Genomic DNA, 22,028 nt, shown 5'->3' on the forward strand with positions numbered 1-22,028 from the left:
TTCCCTACAAGTTTAGAAAGCATTCACACTCACTTTGTTTTCTAAAGTTTTTGTGATAATGTCATATGTATTCATTGTAAAATTTTGAGGAGTACCTGAAAGTAAAAAGGCAAAGGGAAGACTTCATTCTACCACCCAGAGATAACACCTTTTAATATTTTTTTGGTATATTTTCTGGGCTTTTTCTATGAATAAAAATTAGTATTGAATTTGTTTCATGTAATTTATATCAATATCTTCACATGATATCATGAACATTTTCCATTGTAATTAAGTAGTGTTAAAATATTAATGGTTACATAATATTTTAAACTTTCTTTGATTATTTCATAATTGTACATTTGTATTGTTTCCAAGTTTTTCACTATTATAGACATTCTTTTATGTTAATTTTTGACCCTATAAAATCATTCTTTAGAAAATATTCCCCAAGGTAGAATTACTAGGTCAATGAGAATGAACATTTTTAAGGCTCTTCATAAATTAGCTCCAGAGAAATTATAAGCACTCCTAATTCTACTTGCAGTATCGGAGCAGACCTTTTATTTTCCTTGACTAATTGGTCTTTATGGTTTTAAATCCATCAACACCTATTAGCTTGGGACTGGATTCTCAAAATCCTACCATTCTGAAGGACTTAAAGGTGTTTGAATATAAAATGTCACAGAAGGTTTAGAATATTTTGGTTTTGTTTTTTAACTTTTCTCACTGGCATGTGGAATCTTAGTTCCTCAGTCAGGGGTGGAACCCGTACCCCCTGCACTGGACGACCAGGGAAGTCCTGAGTTAGAACAATTTTGATCCTTCTCTGTGGGTACCAATATTGGACTCCTGAGTCCATTTACAGGCATACAATAAGAGAAGACAAGGCATAGAAAAGTCATTCTAATGATCAAAACATATATGTGTATGTAGAGAAAATGTATTTAACTTCTCATCTTAGCTTAGGAAAGTATTTGTCATAATGTAATATGTATTCACGGTAAAATTTCACTGTTGTATTCACTATTATATCTATGCTGCTTAGCAACAGTACTTGGCAAAGACATTCAGTTCAGTTTAGTTCAGTCACTCAGTCGTGTCTTGACTCTTTTGCGACCTCATGAACCACAGCACGCCAGGCCTCCCTGTCCATAACTCCTGGAGTTCACTCAAACTCATGTCCATCGAGTCAGTAATGCCATCCAGCCATCTCATCCTCTGTCATCCCCTTCTCCTCCTGCCCTCAATCTTTCCCAGCATCAGGGTCTTTTCAAATGAGTCAGCTCTTTGCATCAGGTGGCCAAAGTATTGGGGTTTCAGCTTCAACATCAGTCCTTCCAATGAACATCCAAGACTGATCTCCTTTAGGATGGACTGGTTGGATCTCCTTGCAGAGACATTAATATTTATGTAATCAGTGAATATGAGTATATAAATGAATGATTTTATGGCAAATAACCCAGTTTGACTTTGCTAAATGGTTGGTAACCATTTAGAACATTTCAGAGGATGCCGTCACTGGGTTGTTCTTAATTATTTTCTCTAACTGGAATGAGTAGGAGTTGGATGTATTTTTTGTGAATGTTTACATGAGTTAAAGCAATAATTTAGAGAAAAAGCAGGGAGCCTCTCTCCCTTGTCCATATTTAATGTGTTCTGTTAATTATGGGGAGTTCTTTTAGTGCCACCTACTGGGATTAAAGGATATTTGGGTTATCAATGAACCTCACTTCACTGTATGCTCGTTTACTTTTTATTTATAAAAGGCCTGAAAACAACTACTATTTTCCGGATTTGCATCACATGCGGTATGAGATTGAAGACGGCACTACACCCCGTGGAAGAGCACTTCGGTTTGGGTTTGATCCTCTGGAGTTTCCAGAGTTCAGCTGGAGGGGGTACGCTCAGATGACTCCGGTACAGGTAAGCAGCCAAGGGGACCAGCCTCAGGGCACAGCTGCCCAGGCGTTCGCCCACAGCTCTCTCAGCGGGTCCCCCAAAAGGTGGACTCTCCCCAAAACTGACTCCAGCATTCTTGTTCTGCGGAGTATGGATGGGGCTCGGGCTAAGGCTGGATTTTATATTAAGCGTATATATCGATTTCAAAGCTTACTGTTACTTTAATTTGGTCACCAAGTCAGAAAATGAAGCCATTAAAGATGGTGTTTATCCCTGGAGACTTTTTTAAAAATTGTGTAACTTTTAAATTTCAGCATAATAAAAATAATTCAAAAAAGTAACACAGACTATTGTCTAAAAAGTTTACAGTACATACAAAGGTAAGAGAAAAGCCACAAGTGAGAAAGGTTTCCTCCAACACTTAAAAAAAACATGAAATCGTCAAATAAAATAAACAATGTACAAAATAAGCAATGTATGAGGAGATAATCCCTTAAAGAAATTTTCACAAACCTGCTCCTCTTTATTCTGACTATATAAATTTAGGTGATACTAAACATAAATTGTGTCCTATTGTGTCTAATATGTTGACTGTCAGCTCCATTCTTTTTATAAGAAGTTTCCCAGGGACTTCCCTGACCATCAAGTGATTAAGACACTGCAGGGGGCTCGGGTTCGATCCTTGGTCGGAGAGCTAAGATCCTGCATGCTTCGAGGTGTGGCAAAAAAAAAAAAAAAAATTAAAAAAAAGTTTCCCAAATGAGATTAGGCTCTATTTTAACATGAGAGACCTTTTTCTTTAAAGCCATTTGTGGAGAATAAAAATGAGTTGACAAATAATGCTAATAAAACCTGTATTGCTGATTTTTGACCAATACTTAAAAAAGATTTTTTTTAACTCTGAATTACTATATGAACATAAACTAAGATAGAGGAGGAGTTGTAGTCAGTGCTATTCCGTTTTTCTTTCCATATTTCTCCTTTCCTTCAGTCCTCTCTACTGTCTCCATTTCTTTTGGCTTTGCAGTGGAATAATTAAGGAATTTACACATTGCCTGTTTGCCTTTGGAATTTATGCAACATTTGTAACAACATTTCTGTATTATAGTCATTGAGTAGTTTTGTTCTTAGAATTTCCCTTTGAGGTTGTTCTCTTTAAGCTGTTGCTTAGTGGAGAAATTGAGAATCAAGAGGCAAGTTGATGATAATTGTAAGTCAGTACATGTTGCAACCAGGAGTCCGAAAGCCACAGCTGAAGTTCCCATGTGCCGCAACCAGGACCTGGCGCAACTAGATAGGTAGATAGATAGATAAAATAACTTAAAAAATCAGACAGCTCTTAGAGAAACAGGGATGGGCTCACAATTCCCTAGGAGCCCTCATTGATTCTAATGTTGCTACTCGCCTGGCAAAGTCCCCTATCTAGGTTGCCTTTCTTTAACAGTACCTAGCAATCTTAGGGAGAAGGCAATGGCACCCCACTCCAGTACTCTTGCCTGGAAAATCCCATGGACAGAGGAGCCTGATGGGCTGTAGTCCATGGGGTTGCGAAGAGTCGGACACGACTGAGCGACTTCCCTTTCACTTTTCACTTTCATGCATTGGAGAAGGAAATGGCAACCCACTCCAGTGTTCTTGCCTGGAGAATCCCAGGGACGGGGAGCCTGGTGGGCTGCTGTCTGTGGGGTCGCACAGAGTCGGACAGGACTGAAGTGACTTAGCAGCAGCAGCAGCAGTCTTAGACACTTCACTGTTTACTGTTTTCCCCAAATATAGCAATTCTTTGGTTCCCTCCTCTTACTCCACTGTTCAGAAAAAGGCAGGGATTCCACTGAGTCATAATAGAATGTGAGTGGAGTGACTAAGAGCCCAGTTAAGGTATATACCTCCTCCCAGGTATTTGCAGTTTGAGAGAAGAGCTGGTTAACACAAAAGAATGAATTTCTAATGATGGATTTTTCTGTTAGTATTTTTAGTCAGAGAACTTGGGTGGTGTTGCCTGGAATCACCACTTACTTTACTCTGCCCTTAATACATTCTTGCATTATTATTTTCCAGTGTGGAATTAACCCTTAAAGATGTGAAAATGAAAGTGTTAATCCCTCACTTGTGTCTAACTCTTTGGGACCTCACAGACTGTAGCTCACCAGGCTCCTCTGTCTATGGGATTCTCCAGGCAAGAGTACTGGCGTGGGTTGCCATTTCCTTCTCCAGGGGATCTTCCTGACCCAGGGATCAAACCTGGGTCTCCTGCATCGCAGGCAGATTCTTTACCATCTGAGTCACCAGGGAAGCCCTAGAATCAACCCTTAAAGATGAATTCCATCAAATTGTGAGGGCCATGGAGATCCTCAGGGTGGGTTGGCTGCCACCCTTTCTCTCAGAGCAAGGGATTCTACTTAGCTCCAGTCTTTACTGTCATCCATGTCTCACTCAACAAAAATCCCCTTCATTTCAACCAAAGGAGCTGAAGGAAAGGCCTAAAGAACTACTGATTTAGAAATTTCCATGTTTCATGAACTTCCCTTGGGATGCAACTAGATCTGGACATGTGGTCTGTGGTTCAGAATTGAAGTAGTCCAGACTCTCCTTCAAGGTCGTGGGCACAGCAACACTTACACAGCATTGTATGAGGACCAGAGACCTGGGGACCAGCAGAACTCCCTGTCCCCAGCAGAGAGCCCATGTTTTTCTCCAATAGGGATTGAGATAAATCCCATATTATTTAGCAGGTGTATTTTAGTTACTTCCAGATCTCATCCTCTCCTTGGGCTTCCTTGCTGGCTCAGATGGTACAGAACCTGTCTGCAATTCAGGGGATCTGGGTTTGATCCCTGGGTCTGGAAGATCCCCTGAAGAAGTGGGTAGCTACCCAGTTCAGTATTCATGCCTGGAACATCCCATGGACAGAGGAGCCTGGTGGGCTACAGTCCATGGGCCCACAAAGAGTCAGACACGACTGAGCAACTAACCCTCACTTTTCCACAACCTCTTCTTAGCCTCCACTGGTTTCTGTGACTGTTTCAAGTGTTATGTATGTGAAGTAGACTCTGGAGTTGTCTCTTCCTGATGGGGCTGGTGGTGGTCCCTAACATACTTTCTTTTCCTTCTCTTCTGTCTTTATTTCTCCCAGCCAGTGGTGGTTGCCCCTGTCATTGTGGCTTTTCCTAAACCAATTCATCTAACCTTCTGCTCTATATGCCTGATTGCTAAAAGGTCAAAAGAGGAGCTTGGTTGCTGAGGGGAGTGTGTTTTCACTGTGACTTTAATTGTAAGCGATTTTAATTGATTGGCTGACTTGCCTGTTTTCATCTTTCACAGAGTTAGACTTGGTGCTTGTTGAGTGGGTGTGCGTGTGGTGTTATTTGAGTGTGTGTGTGTGTGTGTGTGTGTATAGTGAAGCCCAGTAGTGAAACTTTTGAATAACCTCACTGTTTGGCTAACATTTCTTTTAACCAGTTGTCTCTTCTATACTTTATGGGTTTTTGGTATTTTTCAGAATGAAGTAAGAATCATGTTAAATGTGGGGAAGTCAAGTCTCTCCTTGTTTCATGTTGTTCTAAGATATATGAACCCTGGAACTGAAGCAGTATCTGGTCGTATAACTATTTATCCATCCTGGGCTAAGGCAGGTGAGTAAATTTTCAAGCCACTTTTGGATGAAGTGATTTATTAGTGAAACAGTTTCTCCAATTTTCGCAAAGTTGGTCTTTTCCGAAAACATGAAGACTGCAATGATCGGGACCCTTATGGTCTGTCCTTTGTACCTTTTCTGTCTCTAAACGTTCTGCATGTTTAAGTTGTGCTGTTAAATTTGTTATTAACTGTCATTAAAAAAATCAGTATAACAGTCTGTGTACCCTGGCTGAACCCCATGGATTATCACATCACCACAGGGTGAAGCTGATTTATAGCTCATTCAGGTAAATTGGGTGTCACTTTGCAGAGTTACTTGAGGGGCCTTGGCCTCCTGCCCTAAATTCTCTCATTGTTTCAGGCAAACCAAGTAATTCAAGGAGAAAGGGGTGAGGATAGGAGTTTTTAAGACGAAAGTGGTAGGGACTTCCCTGGAGGTCCAGTGGTTAAAACTCCGCTTCCACTGCAGGGGACAGGGTTCAATCCCTAGTCAGGGAACTAAGATCCCACTCATGGTGTGGCATGGCCAAAATATAAATAAATAAATAAAATGCTTTAAAAAGGATGAATGTGGCAAAGCATGAAGCCCAAGAGGGCTGCAGAAAGGAGCATGCCAATCTCATTTAGGGGCGAGAGACTCCTGAGGACAGAGGAGGGGCCCAGTCAGAGGGCAGTTTCCACCACAGTCAGAGATGAGGCCTGAACCTCTGTTCTGCAGGGGGTGAGGGCTTCTCTTGGTCCTGGAAACAGATTCCAGGAATATACTAGTATGAATTCCACAGGAACACAAAATGGCACGAGTGGAAATCTAATTTAGGATGGGAATTTAAGCATCTTCATTGAGTATCCACGACAGATTGGGACTTGGAGTAAGAAATGATGTTCCTATGTTGTGTCATTCAAGCTTACAAGGGTGGAGGTTGATTTCTTGTTGTTTAGTTGCTAAGTCATGTCCGACTCTTTGCGACCGCATAGACTCTAGCGCATTAGTCTCCCTGTCCATGAAATTCTCCAGGCAAGAATACTGGAGTGGGTTGCCATTTCCTTCTCCAGGGGATCTTCTCCACAGGGATGGAACCCATGTTTCCTCCACTGGCAGGCAGTCATTTACCACTGAGCCACCAGGGAAGCCCAGAGGTTGATTCAGAGTATCTAATAGGATGGATTGGCAAGCTTGCTTTATTATTTCAAGAAAACTCCAGCATCTATTTCCTTACATGATGAGAATTTTGAGAACTGAAGAGGGCTGAGGTGGAAACAGCTGAGAGGTGTAGTAAATTTTCTAAGCACACAGCTGATCTCTGTGGACAAGCCCCAGTCTTCAGACCCCAAACTCTTATGGACCCACTGCCTTCCCAGTGACAGCGTCATCAGCAGTTTGTCCTCCGTTAACTCAAACAGTTAGAATCCCCTGGCTTGTTTTCTTGTGCTTTGGGACACCTTTCCTAAGCCCCCACGTCTGAGTCAGGAGCCCAGTTGTATATTCTTTAGTGACCTGCTTCCCAGGTGGCGCTAGTGGTAAAGAACCCACCTGCCAATGCAGGAGACTTAAGAGACACAGGTTTGATTCTTGGGTCAGGAACATCCCCTAGAGGAGGGCATGGCAACCCACTTCATTATTCTGGCCTGGAGAATCCCATGGACAGAGGGGCCTGGATGGGCTACAGTCCATTGGATCGCAGAAAGTCAGATACGACTGAGCAGTTGAGCACACATCAATAGAAATTTTTAAAATTCAATTACATATAAAGAAAAGGGAAAAATAGTTTAATATCTATGTAATATATTGAATACTTACTATGTACAACAAACTTTTCTAAGCAGTTTGCATGTCTTCATATATGTAATAAATTGTAAAATGACTCATAATCACAGCATAGATAGCCACTGCTAGTATCTTATCAATATGTTGCTAGTCTGTTTTATACATAGGCATAGTTTAATATCTATGTAATATATTGAATACTTACTATGTACAACAAACTCTTCTAAGCAGTTTGCATGTCTTCATATATGTAATAAATTTTAAAATGACTCACAATCACAGCATAGATAGCCACTGCTAGTATCTTATCAATATGTTGCTAGTCTGTTTTATACATAGGCATATGCATTCATGCTGTTTTTGAAGATAAGATCAGTAAATCTGGTCAGTTCATATGATCAGTGAAGCATCTGAAAGTTTCTCAGATGTAAACTGAATGTTTTAAGTTGAATATCTAAAATCAGAACACTGACTGCTCAAAAGATGCCCTAAGCAGTTCTTTTCATTTCTGATAGGTGCTGCTCAAACCAAAGAGATCATATTCCAGCCGAGTAAGGAGCCAGCCTTTGTCACTGTACCTGGAAATGGTTTTGCAGACCCGTTTTCAATTGTACCAGGGACGTGGATTGCTTGCATTAAGGTGGAGGGAGTCCTGCTGGTAAGAGGGGGTTCTGAGTGGTGATTCTTCCCCTCTTAGAGATGGTCCATCCTTAGTGACCACAGTGAGCAGAAGACAAAAGAATCATAGCTGATTGCCTTTTAGATATAGGAACCTGTGGTGACATTTGTCCTTACATGGCGTAACAATATACGTTGTTCAGTCGCTAAGTCCTGTCTGACTTTTGCAATTCCATGGACTGCAGCCCGCCAGGCTCCTCTGTCCATGGGATTTGGCAGGCAAGAATACTGGAGTGGGTTGCCAGTCCCTTCTCCAGTGGACTTTCCCAACCCAGGGATCGAGGCTGCATCTCCTGCATTGGCAGGTGGTTCTTTACCACTGAGATATCAGGGAAGCCCAGGCATAATAATATGGGAAACAAAATAGATTTTATAGTCTTCCAGCCAGTCTCTTACAGGCAAAAAAAAAAAATTGAACTCATGAAATTTTAACAGTATCAAAATAAATGTAAAACCTTGATGAGCCTATGTCCAAGCCTTTCAAAAATTTCTCTGGGATTTTTCATCATGAATCAGAAGGGTGATAAAAAAGATAACCTCTCTGGGAATCGTGCAGAATGAATCAGAAGGAGCTAGAAGAAGAGAAGATGCTAAAATCAGTCCAATTCTTGGTGGTGAAAAGAGAAGGGAGAGACAAAAAGCCAGTGCCTCTCTGTGACAGGCTTCCTGTGTCCTTCTACCTTGACTGTGGTAATAGCATCACCAGATTACCCTGGACAAAAAACTCCTTGCCAGGGGAAGGGCTGTATCCTTGCACTTTAATAGAATTGCCAGAGAGGCCAGGGATGAAGCCTGCCTTCTCAGAGAGGCCAGGGATGAAGCCTACCTTCTCAGATCTCTGCTTTGATGTCTGCTTTTGCTTATAGCAAGGTCTTTTCAAAACAGTCTTTGGTAGTTCTTGGTTTCATGTGCTCAGAGTGGAAAATGTAAAGCTTTTCCATCTGGCTCAACTCTTGATTGGCTAAATGAACAGATCTCAGGCAAGCTCTTTAACCCTCCACCTGCCCCACACAGAAGGAACCATGCTTATCCATATGGTGTTTCCAAAGCTAGGATCTTATCAACAGAATGTGAAGGCTTAAGCTGTCCCTGCCTTTCTTGTGCTTCTTAGTAGAAAGCTTTGTTGCTTTACTAAAGTTTAAGGATGTTTCACAGATGTAGAAATGAGGAGGGAAATCCCATTGAGGCCAGTAATGGATACAAAGTTGGACTAATGGAAAGAAGTTCATGATAAAAATTACTACATAGGCCATAGGCATGGAAAATTCTTCATGACGTTTAGCCGCTGCAGTTGTGTCATAATTCATATGTTGTTGTTGTTCAGTTGCTAAGTCATGTCTGACTCAAAAATTCATATGTATGCTTCCATATTATGATCTCATCTCATTTTCTCTAGAAATATTTTATTGAGCACGCCTTATCAAACTTCACTGTTTTAGAATCTATGGGACCATAAAGTAATAGGGAAATACGGTCCCTGCCAAAGGAAAGCTTATTAACAGAGCAATAACCATTTAAAAATTAGTATTGGAGGAATGCAAATCACAGCTATAATGAGGTATCACCTCACACAGGTCAGCATGGCCATCATTAAAATTTTTACAAATAATAATTGATGGAGGGAGTGTGGGGAAAAGGGAACCCTCCTACACTGTTGGTGGGAATGTAAGTTGGTGCAACCACTGTGTAAAACAGAATGGAGAGTCCTTAAAAAGCTAAAAATGGAGTTGCTGTGAAAGTGAAAATTGCTCCATGTTCGACTCCTTGCAACCCCTTGGACTATACAGTCCATGGAATTCTCCAGGCCAGAATACTGGAGTGGGTAGCTTTTCCCTTCTCCAGGGGATCGTCCCAACCCAGGGACAGAACCCAGGTCTCCTGCATTGCAGGCGGATTCTTTACCAACTGAGCTATCAGGGAAGCCATATGATCCAGCAGTTTCACTCCTGGGCACGTATCCAGAGAAAACTCTAATTTGAAAAGGTACATGCACCCAAATCTTTATAACAGCATTATTTACAATAGCCAGCACATGGAAGGAACCTAAATGTCCATCAGCCAGTACATAGATAAGGAAGATGTGGTGTATATATACACAATGGGATACTGCTGCTGCTAAGTCGTTTCAGTCATGTCTGACTCTGTGCAACCCCATAGAGGGCAGCCCACCAGGCTCCCCTGTCCCTGGGATTCTCCAGGTGAGAATACTGGAGTGGGTTGCCATTTCCTTCTTCAATGCATGCATGCAGGCTCAGTCGCTTCAGTCGTGTCCAACTCTGTGTCACCCTATGGACAGCAGCCTACCAGGCTCTGTCCACGGGATTCTCTAGGCAAGAATACTGGAGTGGGTTGCCATTTCCTTCTCCACAATGGGATACTACTCAGCCATGAAAAGAATGAAATAATGCCATTTGTAGCAACATGGATGGATCTAGAGATTATCATACTAAGTGAAGTAAATCAGAAAGAGAAAGACAAGTACCATATGGTATCACCTATATATGAAATTTAAAATATGATACATATAAACTTATTTATAAAACAAAAACAGACTCACAGACATTGGAAACAAACTTATGGTCACCAAAAGGGAAAGGGAGGAGTGGGGGATAAATTAGGAGTTTAAGATTAGCAGATACAAGCTACAGTGTATAAAATAGATAATCAGGTCCTATTGTATAGCATAGGGAACTATATCCTATAATAAATCATAATAGAAAGTACATATATATAACTGAATCACTTTGCTGTATACCAGGAACTAATACAACATTGTAAATTAACTATACTTCAATCAAAACTTTTTAAAAATTGCATTAAAACCCACTCAGGTATTAAGACCACTGAGCCCCCACTTTTTCTCTCCCACACATTCTCCGCTTCTTTGTTATAGACAAATTGAGGGCTATGAAGAGGGAAAAGCCTTGTGGCCAGTATACGAGTCTCTCACTGTTATGACAAACATTCCCCCTCCTTCCCTGGGCAGATAGGCAGGGATGCTAGGATGGCAGAAGTCCAGCCTCTGCCCTTTTCTGAAGAGCTGCTTCTGCTAATCCCACCGTGGGCTCCACTTGGCAACCTCAGTGGAACATGTTCTTCCTCTCTGGTCCCAGGACAGGCAGTGGGCCAGGTTCAGGCTATGATTCACCAGGATCACAAAACATCACTTTTTACATGAAGCCAGGAGAGCGTTGCTCTGCTGGAGGAGTAAAAAGCCAGACTACATTATCTACAATTCTGGATCCTATAGGGATGAAGGCAACCAGCATGTCAGAAGAACATCTTTTCAATGGACAGTTTATTATTATCTTTAGTTCTGAGTTTATTAACAACCCAGAAGAACTGGTAAAACTTCCCTGAACTTTGGAAATAAAAATGTTTGCATGAAACGCTTATATCTGATGCTTAAGAAGTGAAAGTATTAGTCACTCAGTTTTGTCTGACTCTTTGTGACCCCATGGACTGTAGCCCACCAGGCTCCTCTGTCCATGGAATTCTCCAGACATGAATACTGAAGTGGGTAGCCATTCCTTTCTCCAGGGGATCTTCTCGACACAGGAATTGAACCTGGGTCTCCCACATTGCAGGCAGATTCTTTACTGTCTGGGCCACCATAGGTTGCTTGATGTGTTCTGATGAGTCAGGGGGCAGAAAGAAAAAGCAGTTGATATGGAGAATTTAACTAGAGTGCTTCACCTGGTTATTATTCATTTAGCTAGTATGTGCAGCTATTTTATCATTAACACTAACTTAGGGCTGCCCTCCTAATGAGTATTCATTGTTTTGGTCTTTATCTCCTAGGACTACCTGGTGCTGCTCCCCAGGGACTACTATGAGGCCCCCTCGCTGCAGCTGCCAGTCACGGAGCCGTGTGCCCACGTGGGCCATCCCCAAGAGAAGTTAGTATGGGCAGCAGGTGCATCATTGGGTCTTCTAACTCAGGAGCCTTGGGTTCAAGGATTCTCAATAGCCCTCAGGATCATGACTGCACAGGATGCTCTGGTTAATGACTCAATTGTGCCTTTTCTCTGTGGCAGTGACTGTGTTTCGTGTAAGACTCACAAAGCACTTTGTACCCTGTAGCTAGGGCTTCAGAGTGACTCTCACCCTCTTACATGAGGAAGTGGCGATGTGTGCCCAAGTAATACGCTCAGGGTCATGCATCTAGTGAGGGGAAGAGCTTACAATGAATCTGAGTTTGTGGACCACTGCTTCTCCCATTCCTCATGCAGATGAAAATTTATCGCATGGTCCCTGTAATAAGCACTTAGTAAGAGTTTGTTGAAGAGTGATGAGTGAATGAATGAATGCATGGGATGGATAAGAGTCCTGGGGGTGAACTTTGATCCTCTGTGTTATGTTCTCATTGTAACTGTCGCATTTTGTTGTTGTTGTTGAAGTTGTTTGCTTTACCAGCATTTGCCAGTAACCCGATTCCCCTGTGCCCTGGCTTGCGAGGCCAGACACTTCCTGCTTGATGGGGAGCCGAGACCCTTGGCGGTGAGGCAGCCCACCCCTGCACACCCGGTCATGGCGGACCTCAGTGGAAGAGAGGTGAGGCAGCCTTTTTTTGTTTTTCTATCAGGTATTTTACCACCTCCCTGTCCTTCTGCTGAAAACCCTTGGCCACAATTGCATCTCATATTCAGGTAAATCTGGAAGACCTCCCCAGAGATGTTAATTAAAGGTGTGCTGAGCTCTCTGGTTCAGGCTGGGGCTGGGCAGTCCACCGCGCTGAGCCATGGGAGGGCTAGTTTTCCATCACTTTCTGTTCATGGCGGGCAACACGAGCAACCTCAGAATTTTTTCCTTTTGATTCTCTGGATTTACAAGGGGGCATCCTGTTCACCCTGATTCGGGGCACGATCTCTCTACAAAGCCTCCAGAAATCACACAGCTCACCCTAAAAGGATACAACGCTCACGGACTGCTCATCCCCTAGGGCTAGACGATTTCGTAGCAGCTGAATTCCTTGAGCTCAGATTCTGGAACTGCTACACCCAAAGGCACCTCCTTCCTGGCTCAGAGGACAGGTTACTACAGGTCTTGGCATTGCTTTTCTTCCAGGAGTTCTTTGAGCCTCAAAACAATTTAAGACTGTACAGTTTTAAGATTTGAGTTAGAAGTACTGTGTATGAACAATAAGAACTCATTACTTCAGAATGAAGACACACTCACACACAAAAAGCAAAACCTTTCTCTACAGTGTTTCCATTCCTTACTTTTTACAGTGTTCTCTGTTTTGTACCCTTCAGGAAAACGTTCATCTGGGATTAAATCCATGAAATGAAAATATATGCAGTATTCTCACTCACCATTTCAATGTGTATCTTTTTGTAAACTACATTCCTAACATTTTCAAGGTAGAAGTTGTAGGAGTTTGATGGTATTTCTTAAGTTTAGTCTTTATTTTGAGTTTTTATTTTACAACTATTATTTTTACCCAAAAAAGTATGTTGTTCAGTCACTCAGTCGTGTCCAACTCTTTGTGACGTCATGGACTGAAGCATGCCAGGCTTCCCTGTCCCCCACTCTCTCCTCGAGTTTGCCCAAGTTCATTTCCATTGAGTCGGTGATGCTATCTAACCATCTCATCCTCTGCTGCCCTCTTCTCCTTTCTACTTGTTATAATAAGAAAAACAATATGCATGGATATATATGGAATCTATAAAAATGGTACAGATGATCATATTTGCAAACCAGAAATAGAGACACAGACATGGAGGACAATCTTATGGACACCAAGAGGGGAAAGGGGGTTGGGGACGAGATGAATTGGGAGATTAGGACTGACATAATCACTTCCCCAGTCGCTCAGCAGTAAAGAATCCGCCTGCAGTGCAGGAGACTCGGGTTTGATCTCTGGGTGGGAAGATCGCTTGGAAAAGGAAATGGCAACCCACTCCAGTATTCTTGCCTGGGCAACCCCATGAACAGAGGAGCCTGGTGGCCTACAGTCCATGGGGTCACTAAAGAGTCGGACACGACCGAGCGACTAAACAACAACGTAGAGTAGATAACTAATGCAAGCCCATTGTACAGCTCAGGGAGCCCTCCTCAGTGTTCCGTGGTGACCTAAATGGGAGAGAAATCCAAAAAACAGAGGACATATGTATTTGTTGTTCAGTCGCTTAGTCGTGTCCGACTTTTTGCGACCTCATGGACTGCAGCACGCCAGGCTTCCCTTTCCTTCACCATCTCCTGGAGCCTGCTCAAACTCATATCTATTGAGTCGGTGATGCCATCCAACCATCTCTTTCTCTTTCGTCCCCTTCTCCTCCTGCCTTCAATCTTTCCCAGCATCAGAGTCTTTTCTAATGAGTCAGCTGTTCGCATCAGGTGGCCAAAGTACTGGATATATGTATCGGTATAGCTGATTTACCTTGCTGTACAGTAGAAACTGTCGTAACATTGTAAAGCAAATATACGTCAATAAAAATTAACTTAAAAGAATAGTATGCCTCAGGAAAAACAAAATGATCTTACTTCCTCTCCGTTCTAATCTTCAGTCCACTGTCTCTCTCCCTGTCCCTGCTGTGTGTATGCATACAGATGCACATACATGCATACACATATACACAGATGTGTGTGTGTGTGTGTGTGTGTACCCCACTTAGCAGGGAGGTACAATTGGGAAGGGCTGATGTCCAGGAAGTAATGCTGATGATTCATCAGGAGCTGTTCCTGCCTCTGACTTAGCCTGGAGCCATAGCTCTGAGCTGTTCTATTTGCATGATGCATACAACTCAGCCCTGAGCTGTCCAGTTTTATTTAAAAATCCTTTTTTACTGTTTTATCTGAAGGCCTGGAGACTTATGCTGTCTGATTCAGTATATATTTTTTTTAATTAATGAAACTTAAGTAAAGCTAAAAATTCAGTTCTTTGGGTACACTAACCACATTTCAAGCTCTCGGTAATTATATCCGTCTAGTGCCCATTGTATTGGACAGCACACATCACAGAATATTTTGCCATCACAGAAAGCTCTATTGCACAGCATTAATGAAGCATTAAGATCACTGTGCTAAAAGTCAGAGACTAACAGAGTTTGTTGTTGTTGTTTAGTAGCTAGAGTTGGACTCTTTGACCCCATGGATTGTAGTCCACCAGGCACCTCTGTCCATGGAATTTCCCAGGCAAGAATACTGGAGTGGGTTGCCATTTCCTTCTCCAGGGGATCTTCCTGACACAGGGACCAATCCTGTATTGGCAGTCCGATTCTCTACTGCCAGTTCACCAGGGCAGCCCAACAGAGTTCGAGAAGGTCTTAGGAGTCATCTGATCTCTCTTCCTGGAAAAAATTCTTTCTACATTATCCTTGTCAGATATTGATTCATTTAGCCTCTGTTGAATACTTGAATTGATGGGGGACTCACTTCTTCTAGAGGAAGCCTAATCCAACAGCTGTGGTGCCCTTTTTACTCTAGAAACTTCTCTGGGAAATTTTCCTGAGTTATTCCTTTGATAAGTTATTTCTTTATCTTTAGCCCACCTTTTCAATAGCCTTATCTTGTTTTATGTTTTGAGAGATTTCTTAGATTTTTTTTCTTCCAACTCCAACCACAACAGCAACCTCAACTCCAACCCAAACCTACACACACACACACACACACACACGCACACACACACACACACACACACACACACACACACACACACACACACACGCACACACGCACACACGCTTCATCTTTTTTTGGTCTATTCAATTAGTTAACATCCAATTGCATTCTAGCTTCCAAATTTTTCATGTCTCTGGTCTGTTATTTTCCTCTTCTCTATTCTCTTTTCTTTGTGGGTTTATGATTCAAAAAATATTTACCCTTATTTTTGTGGATTTCTGAGAGGGAGGATCAGTAAATAGGTGTGCTACATCCTATATGTTTAACCGGAAGTTCCAGGATGTACTTTGTGATGTTCTGAAGTTTCATTTTTATGTGAGGTGCAGATTTATTTTTATTATTTTAGTACTCAAAGTGCAATTTCATGTGACGAGTCATGTCTTTTATCCTGGGAATCTTTTGGATAGTATCTCTACAGATATTGCCACTTCTACAGCTAAGTCACTTCAGTCGTGTCCGACTCTGTGTGACGGCAGCCCACCAGGCTCCCTCGTCCCTGGGATTCTCCAGGCAAGAACACTGGAGTGGGCTGCCATTTCCTTCTCCAATGCATGAAAGTGAAAAGTGAAAGTGAAATCGCTCAGTCATATCCAACTCTTAGCGACCCATGGACTGTGGCCCACCAGGCTCCTCTATCCATGGGATTTTCCAGGCAAGAGTACTGGAGTGGGGTGCCATTGCCTTCTCCGCTACAGATATTACTTTGTTGCAAATCCTTTCATCTTCTTTTCTGGAAGTCAGACTGGAAGAATGTGGGAGCCTCTCAATCTGTCTCTTAACTGCTCTTTAATATCTATATGTTTCTTTGGCTCTTTGCACTGCTTTCTGAGTGACTTCCTCGAGATTCTTAGAATCCACGAATGTTCTAGTTCACTGTCTCTAGTCTAGATTTTATTCAGCCTCCCAATTCCATGTAACATGTACTTTTCATCTCAAAAGATTTCTTACTAGCCCTGTCTTACATTTCCTTTTTTCTTGTTTCTCCTTTGCCAATTTTTGTTTCATAACTTCATTTACTTTTTAAAGAGGAGTTACTCCATTAATCTTTTTGAGTTTCTCAACATCTTTGGAGCAAGGTATAGTTCAGAATTCAGAATTTTTAAAATCTTAAAAAGATAAGATTTTACGTACATACATAACGTCAATAGGGGGTTCTGGAACAGCACCTTGTAGTCAGACAAGTTAATATTTTTCCAATGAAAAGCATGAATAGACACACCAAGGGAGATACATGAAGACAGTATATATGGAGTTAGTTCAGGTCAGATTTTACCATCAAGTGATGACTGGTTAGAGTTAGGTTAGGTTTTGTAACCAAACACATTTGAAAACAAGTTTTCCTTTTCAGACTTTGGGGGTTCTGGATTAGGGACCAGTGTACTTATTTTAAAACTTCATCAGACTTTCATAAAGTTTATTTCATCTGAGGTAAACTTGTCTTCACTTGATGATATATTATTGCCTGTATTTTTTTTAAAAAAGAGAAAAATTCTGTTTTTCCTAAATATTTATGTATTTATTGGCTGTGCTGGGTCTGAGTTGCCACATGTGGGATCTAGTTCCCTCACCAGGGATCAAACCCAGGCCCCCACATTGGGAGCATGAGGTCTTAGCCACCGGACCACCAGGGAAGTCCCCTTGACTGTTCTTCTTAACGTTAGATTTCTTTATGTCGTGGAGGCTTATTTTGTTTGCTTACTGGCTTACTTTGAATGAGATGTTTTTATCTTCTCCCTCTTTCCCTACATCCGTCTCAGTTTGGCTTGTCTGTCTGGTTCTCTGTACCCTTAGCCCAGAGCCAGGCATAACAATATGCCAACGTCTCTTATTGTGGTCCTGGGGCTAGTACAGATTCAGACGCTGAGCCCTCGGGTGCTTAACTCGGTTCTTGGTCCTGGGCCTCATCTTTGATCTTTGTTTTCCATATCCCACCATTTTTTTATAAAGCTGAAACCCAGGTGGCAGGTTTTCAGTGATTTTTTTTTTTCTTCTTCAGCTTTGCATGATGTGAAGGAACCCTCATCCTTTGGCTTCAAAAAATGAGCCTGCATCTGGCCCCTGTCTCATATAAAGCATTTTAAGTTCTCTTTACGCTGCATATTCTGAACTGCTGGCCTGCTTCTGGCCTGGAGAACAACAAGCCTGTGACTTCAGCCCTGGTGCCATTTCAAGTTTTTCTTTTACTTATGTTCCATCATCTGTCTCCTTTTAATCCCAAATTTATTTTGTTGTTGTTGTTTTACTATTAAAACATTATTTGGTGGCTCAGGCGGTAAAGAATCCGCCTGTGATATGGGAGACCTGGGTTCAATCCCTGGGATGGGAAGATCCCCTGGAGAGGGACATGGCAACCCCCTCCAGTATTCTTGCCTGGAGAATTTCACGGACAGAGGAGCCAGGTGGGCTACAGTCACAACTGTAGGGTTGCAAAACAACAAAAAAATCCTTTTTATGACCAATACACACCCATAGTTGCTGTCTCTTGGAGAAAGGGGTACAGCAAATATGAATTCCTGTGCCGTCTGAACTGGAAGTCATCCCACATTTAAAAAATGCTAAGTTCTGTCCTGTTTTTGCTTCCCTGATAGCTCAGTTGGTAAAGAATCTGCCTGTAATGCAGGAGACCCCGGTTGGATTCCTGGGTCAGGGAGATCCCCTAGAGAAGGGAACAGCTACCCACTCCAGTATTCTGGCCTGGAGAATTCCATGGACTATAAGGAGTCAGACACAACTGAGTGACTTTCACTTTCATCCTATTTTTATGAAAACTCTACTTCCCCTTCCCACAGTCCTTCAACCACTGCTCCATAACTCTCTGTCCCTTCAAAACCAAGAATTGTCTAGACTCACACTTTCTAATTCTCTACTTTCCATTCATACCTCAACCCACACCAGTCTGACTTCACCTCCCAGTCCCATTAATATTTTTTTGTGGGGAGGGGAGCAGGATTTCCAGTGATTGTGCTAGTGTTGCTCTGCTAAGTCCAATGGATATTTTCCAGTCTTCATCTGTTCAACTTTTCAGCAGCTTTCAATACTTGTTGAACACTCCTTCCGTTTAAAAACAGTCTTTTCGTCTTGAATTTAAGAGCAGAATTTAAATTCCAAAATTTAGGAGCAGACTGGGTCTCTTTGTACCTCTCTGGCTGCTTCCTCAAACTATCATTTGTAGGCTTACCCTCCTGTCTATGCATTAAATGTTAGAATTTTTGAGGCTCAGTCTTAGCCCTTGTCTTTTTACTCTGTAGTCCCTCCCTAAGCAGTCTTCTCCATGTCTACTGTGTGAGGCACCAGTTCTACACAGATGATTCTCATATTGGTATGTGCAGTCACACCTCCCATTGTATATACAGAGTAGCACAGCCCACTTCCTTCATGGCATTACTCTTAGGTATCTCAGCTGTTGTTGAGTCACCCAACTGAGCAACACCCGTGTTCGACTCTTTGAGACCCCATGGACTGCAGCACGCCAGGCCTCCCTGTCCATCACCGTCTCCCAAAGTTTGCCCAAGTTCATGTTCGTTGCATCGGTGATGCCATCCAGCCGTCTCGTCCTCTGACGCCCTCTTCTCCTTCTGCCCTTGATCTTTCCCAGCATCAGGGACTTTTCCAATAAGTCATCTATTCACATCACATGACCAAAATACTGGAGCTTCAGCTTCAGCATCAGTCCTTCCAGTGAATATTCTGGGTTGACCTCCTTTAAGAATGACTGGTATGATCTCCTTGCTGTCCAAGGGACTTTCAGGAGTCTTTTCCAGCTGTACATTTTGAAGGGACGTTCTTTGATATTCTGCCTTCTTTATGGTCTAGCTCTCACAACCATATGTGACAACTGGGAAGACCATAGCCTTGACTATACGGACCTTTGTCAGCAGAGTGATGTCTCTGCTTTTCGACACGCTGTTTAGGTTTGTCATCCCAGAGGGATCTCAAATTCCATTTAGGAGTTCCCTAAGTAAATGGCTTCACCACCCAGGTAAATACACAAACCCAGGGAGTTCCCTGGTGATGCGATGATTAAGACTTATCTAGTGGCTAAGACTTATCTCCTGCATTGGCAGAAAGATACTTTATACTGCACCACCTGGGAAGCCTTCAAAGATAATAACTGATAAACAGAAGGGTTTCTGTTTTCCATTTTTTGTCTGACTTCTCAAAACCCATTTCTATCATCAGATATATTCAAAACCCTACCAAGTCTTCCAAAAGCCAACCCATATGGCTTGGAGTAGGAAGAGTAATAGAAATTTATAATAGAGTGCTATGATAGACCTGGCAGCCGATAGTAACTCCTGGGAGAAAGCTCACTGGCCTTGTGTGTTTCGTGGTGGGGTGAAGACAGATGAGCCCTCATTTGGAGATCCTAAGGGAGAGATGTTGGTAATTACCTCTCCGTGTGGACCAGTGGCAGCATCGTATTTCACTGTATAACGAGTGGGAAAGTGGTGTGGATAATCTACGTTTTCTCCTGAAGGGAAGTCTTTCTGTTATTTAAGTGATAGAAAAATCACTGTGAAAAATAAGCATGTGTGTGGTTCAGAGCTGTGTGGAAGGAACAGCAGATGTGAATTTCCTGAAGACCAGAGGCAGGAGGATTTTAATTAAGTGTGGTGAAGCTTGACAGGGCCTGAGCTTATGGGCGGAAGTGGGTTAAACTGCTTAAGGAATGTAGTTCTGATACTGACTCGGGAATTAAATGTGCACCACATTTTGATCTAGTGATTCTAATTCCACTTCTAGGAATCTTACAGAAATACTAGCAAAAGGATATAGATCCAGCTATAGATATAAACGGGCTTCCCTGGTGGCTCAGTAAAGAATCCGCCTAAGTTTGATACCTTGGTCAGGAAGATTCCCTGGAGAAGAGACGGCTACTCACTCCAGTATTCTTGCCTGGAGAATCCCATGGACAGAGGAGCCTGGTGGGCTACAGTCCACGGGGTCACAAAGTGTCAGACATGACTGAGCGCCTAACACTTTCCCTTTCTTCCATAGATATAAATATGAATATATACTTATATATATAGATATAGATACATGATCATATAGCCTTATATGTTTTAGGAAAAATTAGAGATAACCTAAATGTCTATCAATAGGGGATTAGTTAAATAAATGACTTTACATTCGTACTATGGAATGGGAGGAAGGGCAGACATTAGAAGAGTGAAGTATGTTTGTATGGCACACCAAATACTACTGAGTTAAAAAAAAGTCATGGCAAAAAGCAATAACCACAATTATAATCATCATTGTTTGTACAGTGTGTGTGTGTGTGTGTGTGTGTGTGTGTGTGTGTTAGTCGCTCAGTCGTGTCTGACTCTTTGCAACCCCATGGACTGTAGTCCACTATGTTCTTCTGTCCGTGGGATTCTCCAGGCAAGAATACTGAAACGGGTAGCCATTTCCTTCTGCAGGAGATCTTCCCAATCCAGGGATGGAACCCAGGTCTCCTGCATTACAGACAGATTTTTAACCATCTGAACCACCAAGGAAGCCCCTTATACAGGGCTTACAACAAGCCAGATACAGTTCGAAGAGCTCATCCCATATTAGTTCACTTAATCCTCATAATCTTAAGAGGTGGGCACTATGTTATCCTCATTTTCACACAGGAAGATACTGAGACATACAGATGTTGAGTAACTTGCTCCAGGTCACACAGCTGGAGGCAGTGTGATTCCAGACTCCAGGCTCCTAACCACAAGGGCATGCCACGGCTGGGCGTCTTCTTCTGTAAAGAACCAGATAGTGAATATTTTCAGCTTTGTAGCCCATCGAGGCATACTTCCGTTCCTTTTATCACCCATTGGAAATTCCTTTTTACTTCAGGTTTTAAAGTATCTTTGGCCTTGAGAAACAAGGCAAATATATGGGTGATAATACCAAACCCAGGTCTGGCCGCTTGCTGCTCAAAAGCCATCAAAGAGGCCAGGATGGGGGAAAAAGAAAGTTTGCTTTATGTTGGATGCTGGCAGCAGCAAAAGAGGGGCAGGGAGGACAGACTCCTGTCCATAGGCCAGCTTCTCCCTCTGACTGTGAGTGGGCAAGAGCTTTTATAGAGAGAGGGAGGGGGCTACACGCAGAAATCGCACACTCAGCCCAGACAGTCAGCTTGAAACTGGTCATTGGCAATTTGACCAGTGTCTTCTTGATTGTTTTAATAGATTTAATCTTCAGTGCCAGGGTCAATTTGTTTCAATTTCTTGAGGCCAGTTCTTGCAGTTGTGGCATCTTATGTCATGACTGAGGTCTGCTCATCATGTAGTTAACTTCTCTACTTGGTGAGGATTTCAGTATCTGTAAGACAGCTCCCAGGATATGGCTCAGAATATCTATCTATAGCCCTTGAGAAGGAACTAAAAGTCCTTGACTATGTTTAGTGACTCCATTATGATTATTTGGTCTCCTTTGACTGTTTTCCATTGTTTCTGCATTTTCT

The 22,028-nt window shown here is 42.3% G+C and overlaps 1 protein-coding gene across 1 annotated transcript in view; it reads left to right on the forward strand.

Moving 5' to 3' along the window:
* Window positions 1-22,028, forward strand: part of LOC104980339 (laminin subunit alpha-3-like) — a 148,476-nt gene that overhangs the window by 108,553 nt on the left and 17,895 nt on the right. Inside the window, exons 19-21 of the mRNA XM_010828989.1 lie at window positions 1,749-1,905; window positions 11,762-11,859; window positions 12,361-12,514. Coding sequence (XP_010827291.1) covers window positions 1,749-1,905; window positions 11,762-11,859; window positions 12,361-12,514 — 409 coding nt within the window. The remainder of the gene's footprint in view (window positions 1-1,748; window positions 1,906-11,761; window positions 11,860-12,360; window positions 12,515-22,028) is intronic.

Source organism: Bison bison, unplaced genomic scaffold (genome assembly GCF_000754665.1).
Source record: "Bison bison bison isolate TAMUID 2011002044 unplaced genomic scaffold, Bison_UMD1.0 scf7180017864498, whole genome shotgun sequence".
In the NCBI taxonomy this organism is placed as follows: Eukaryota; Metazoa; Chordata; class Mammalia; order Artiodactyla; family Bovidae; genus Bison; species Bison bison.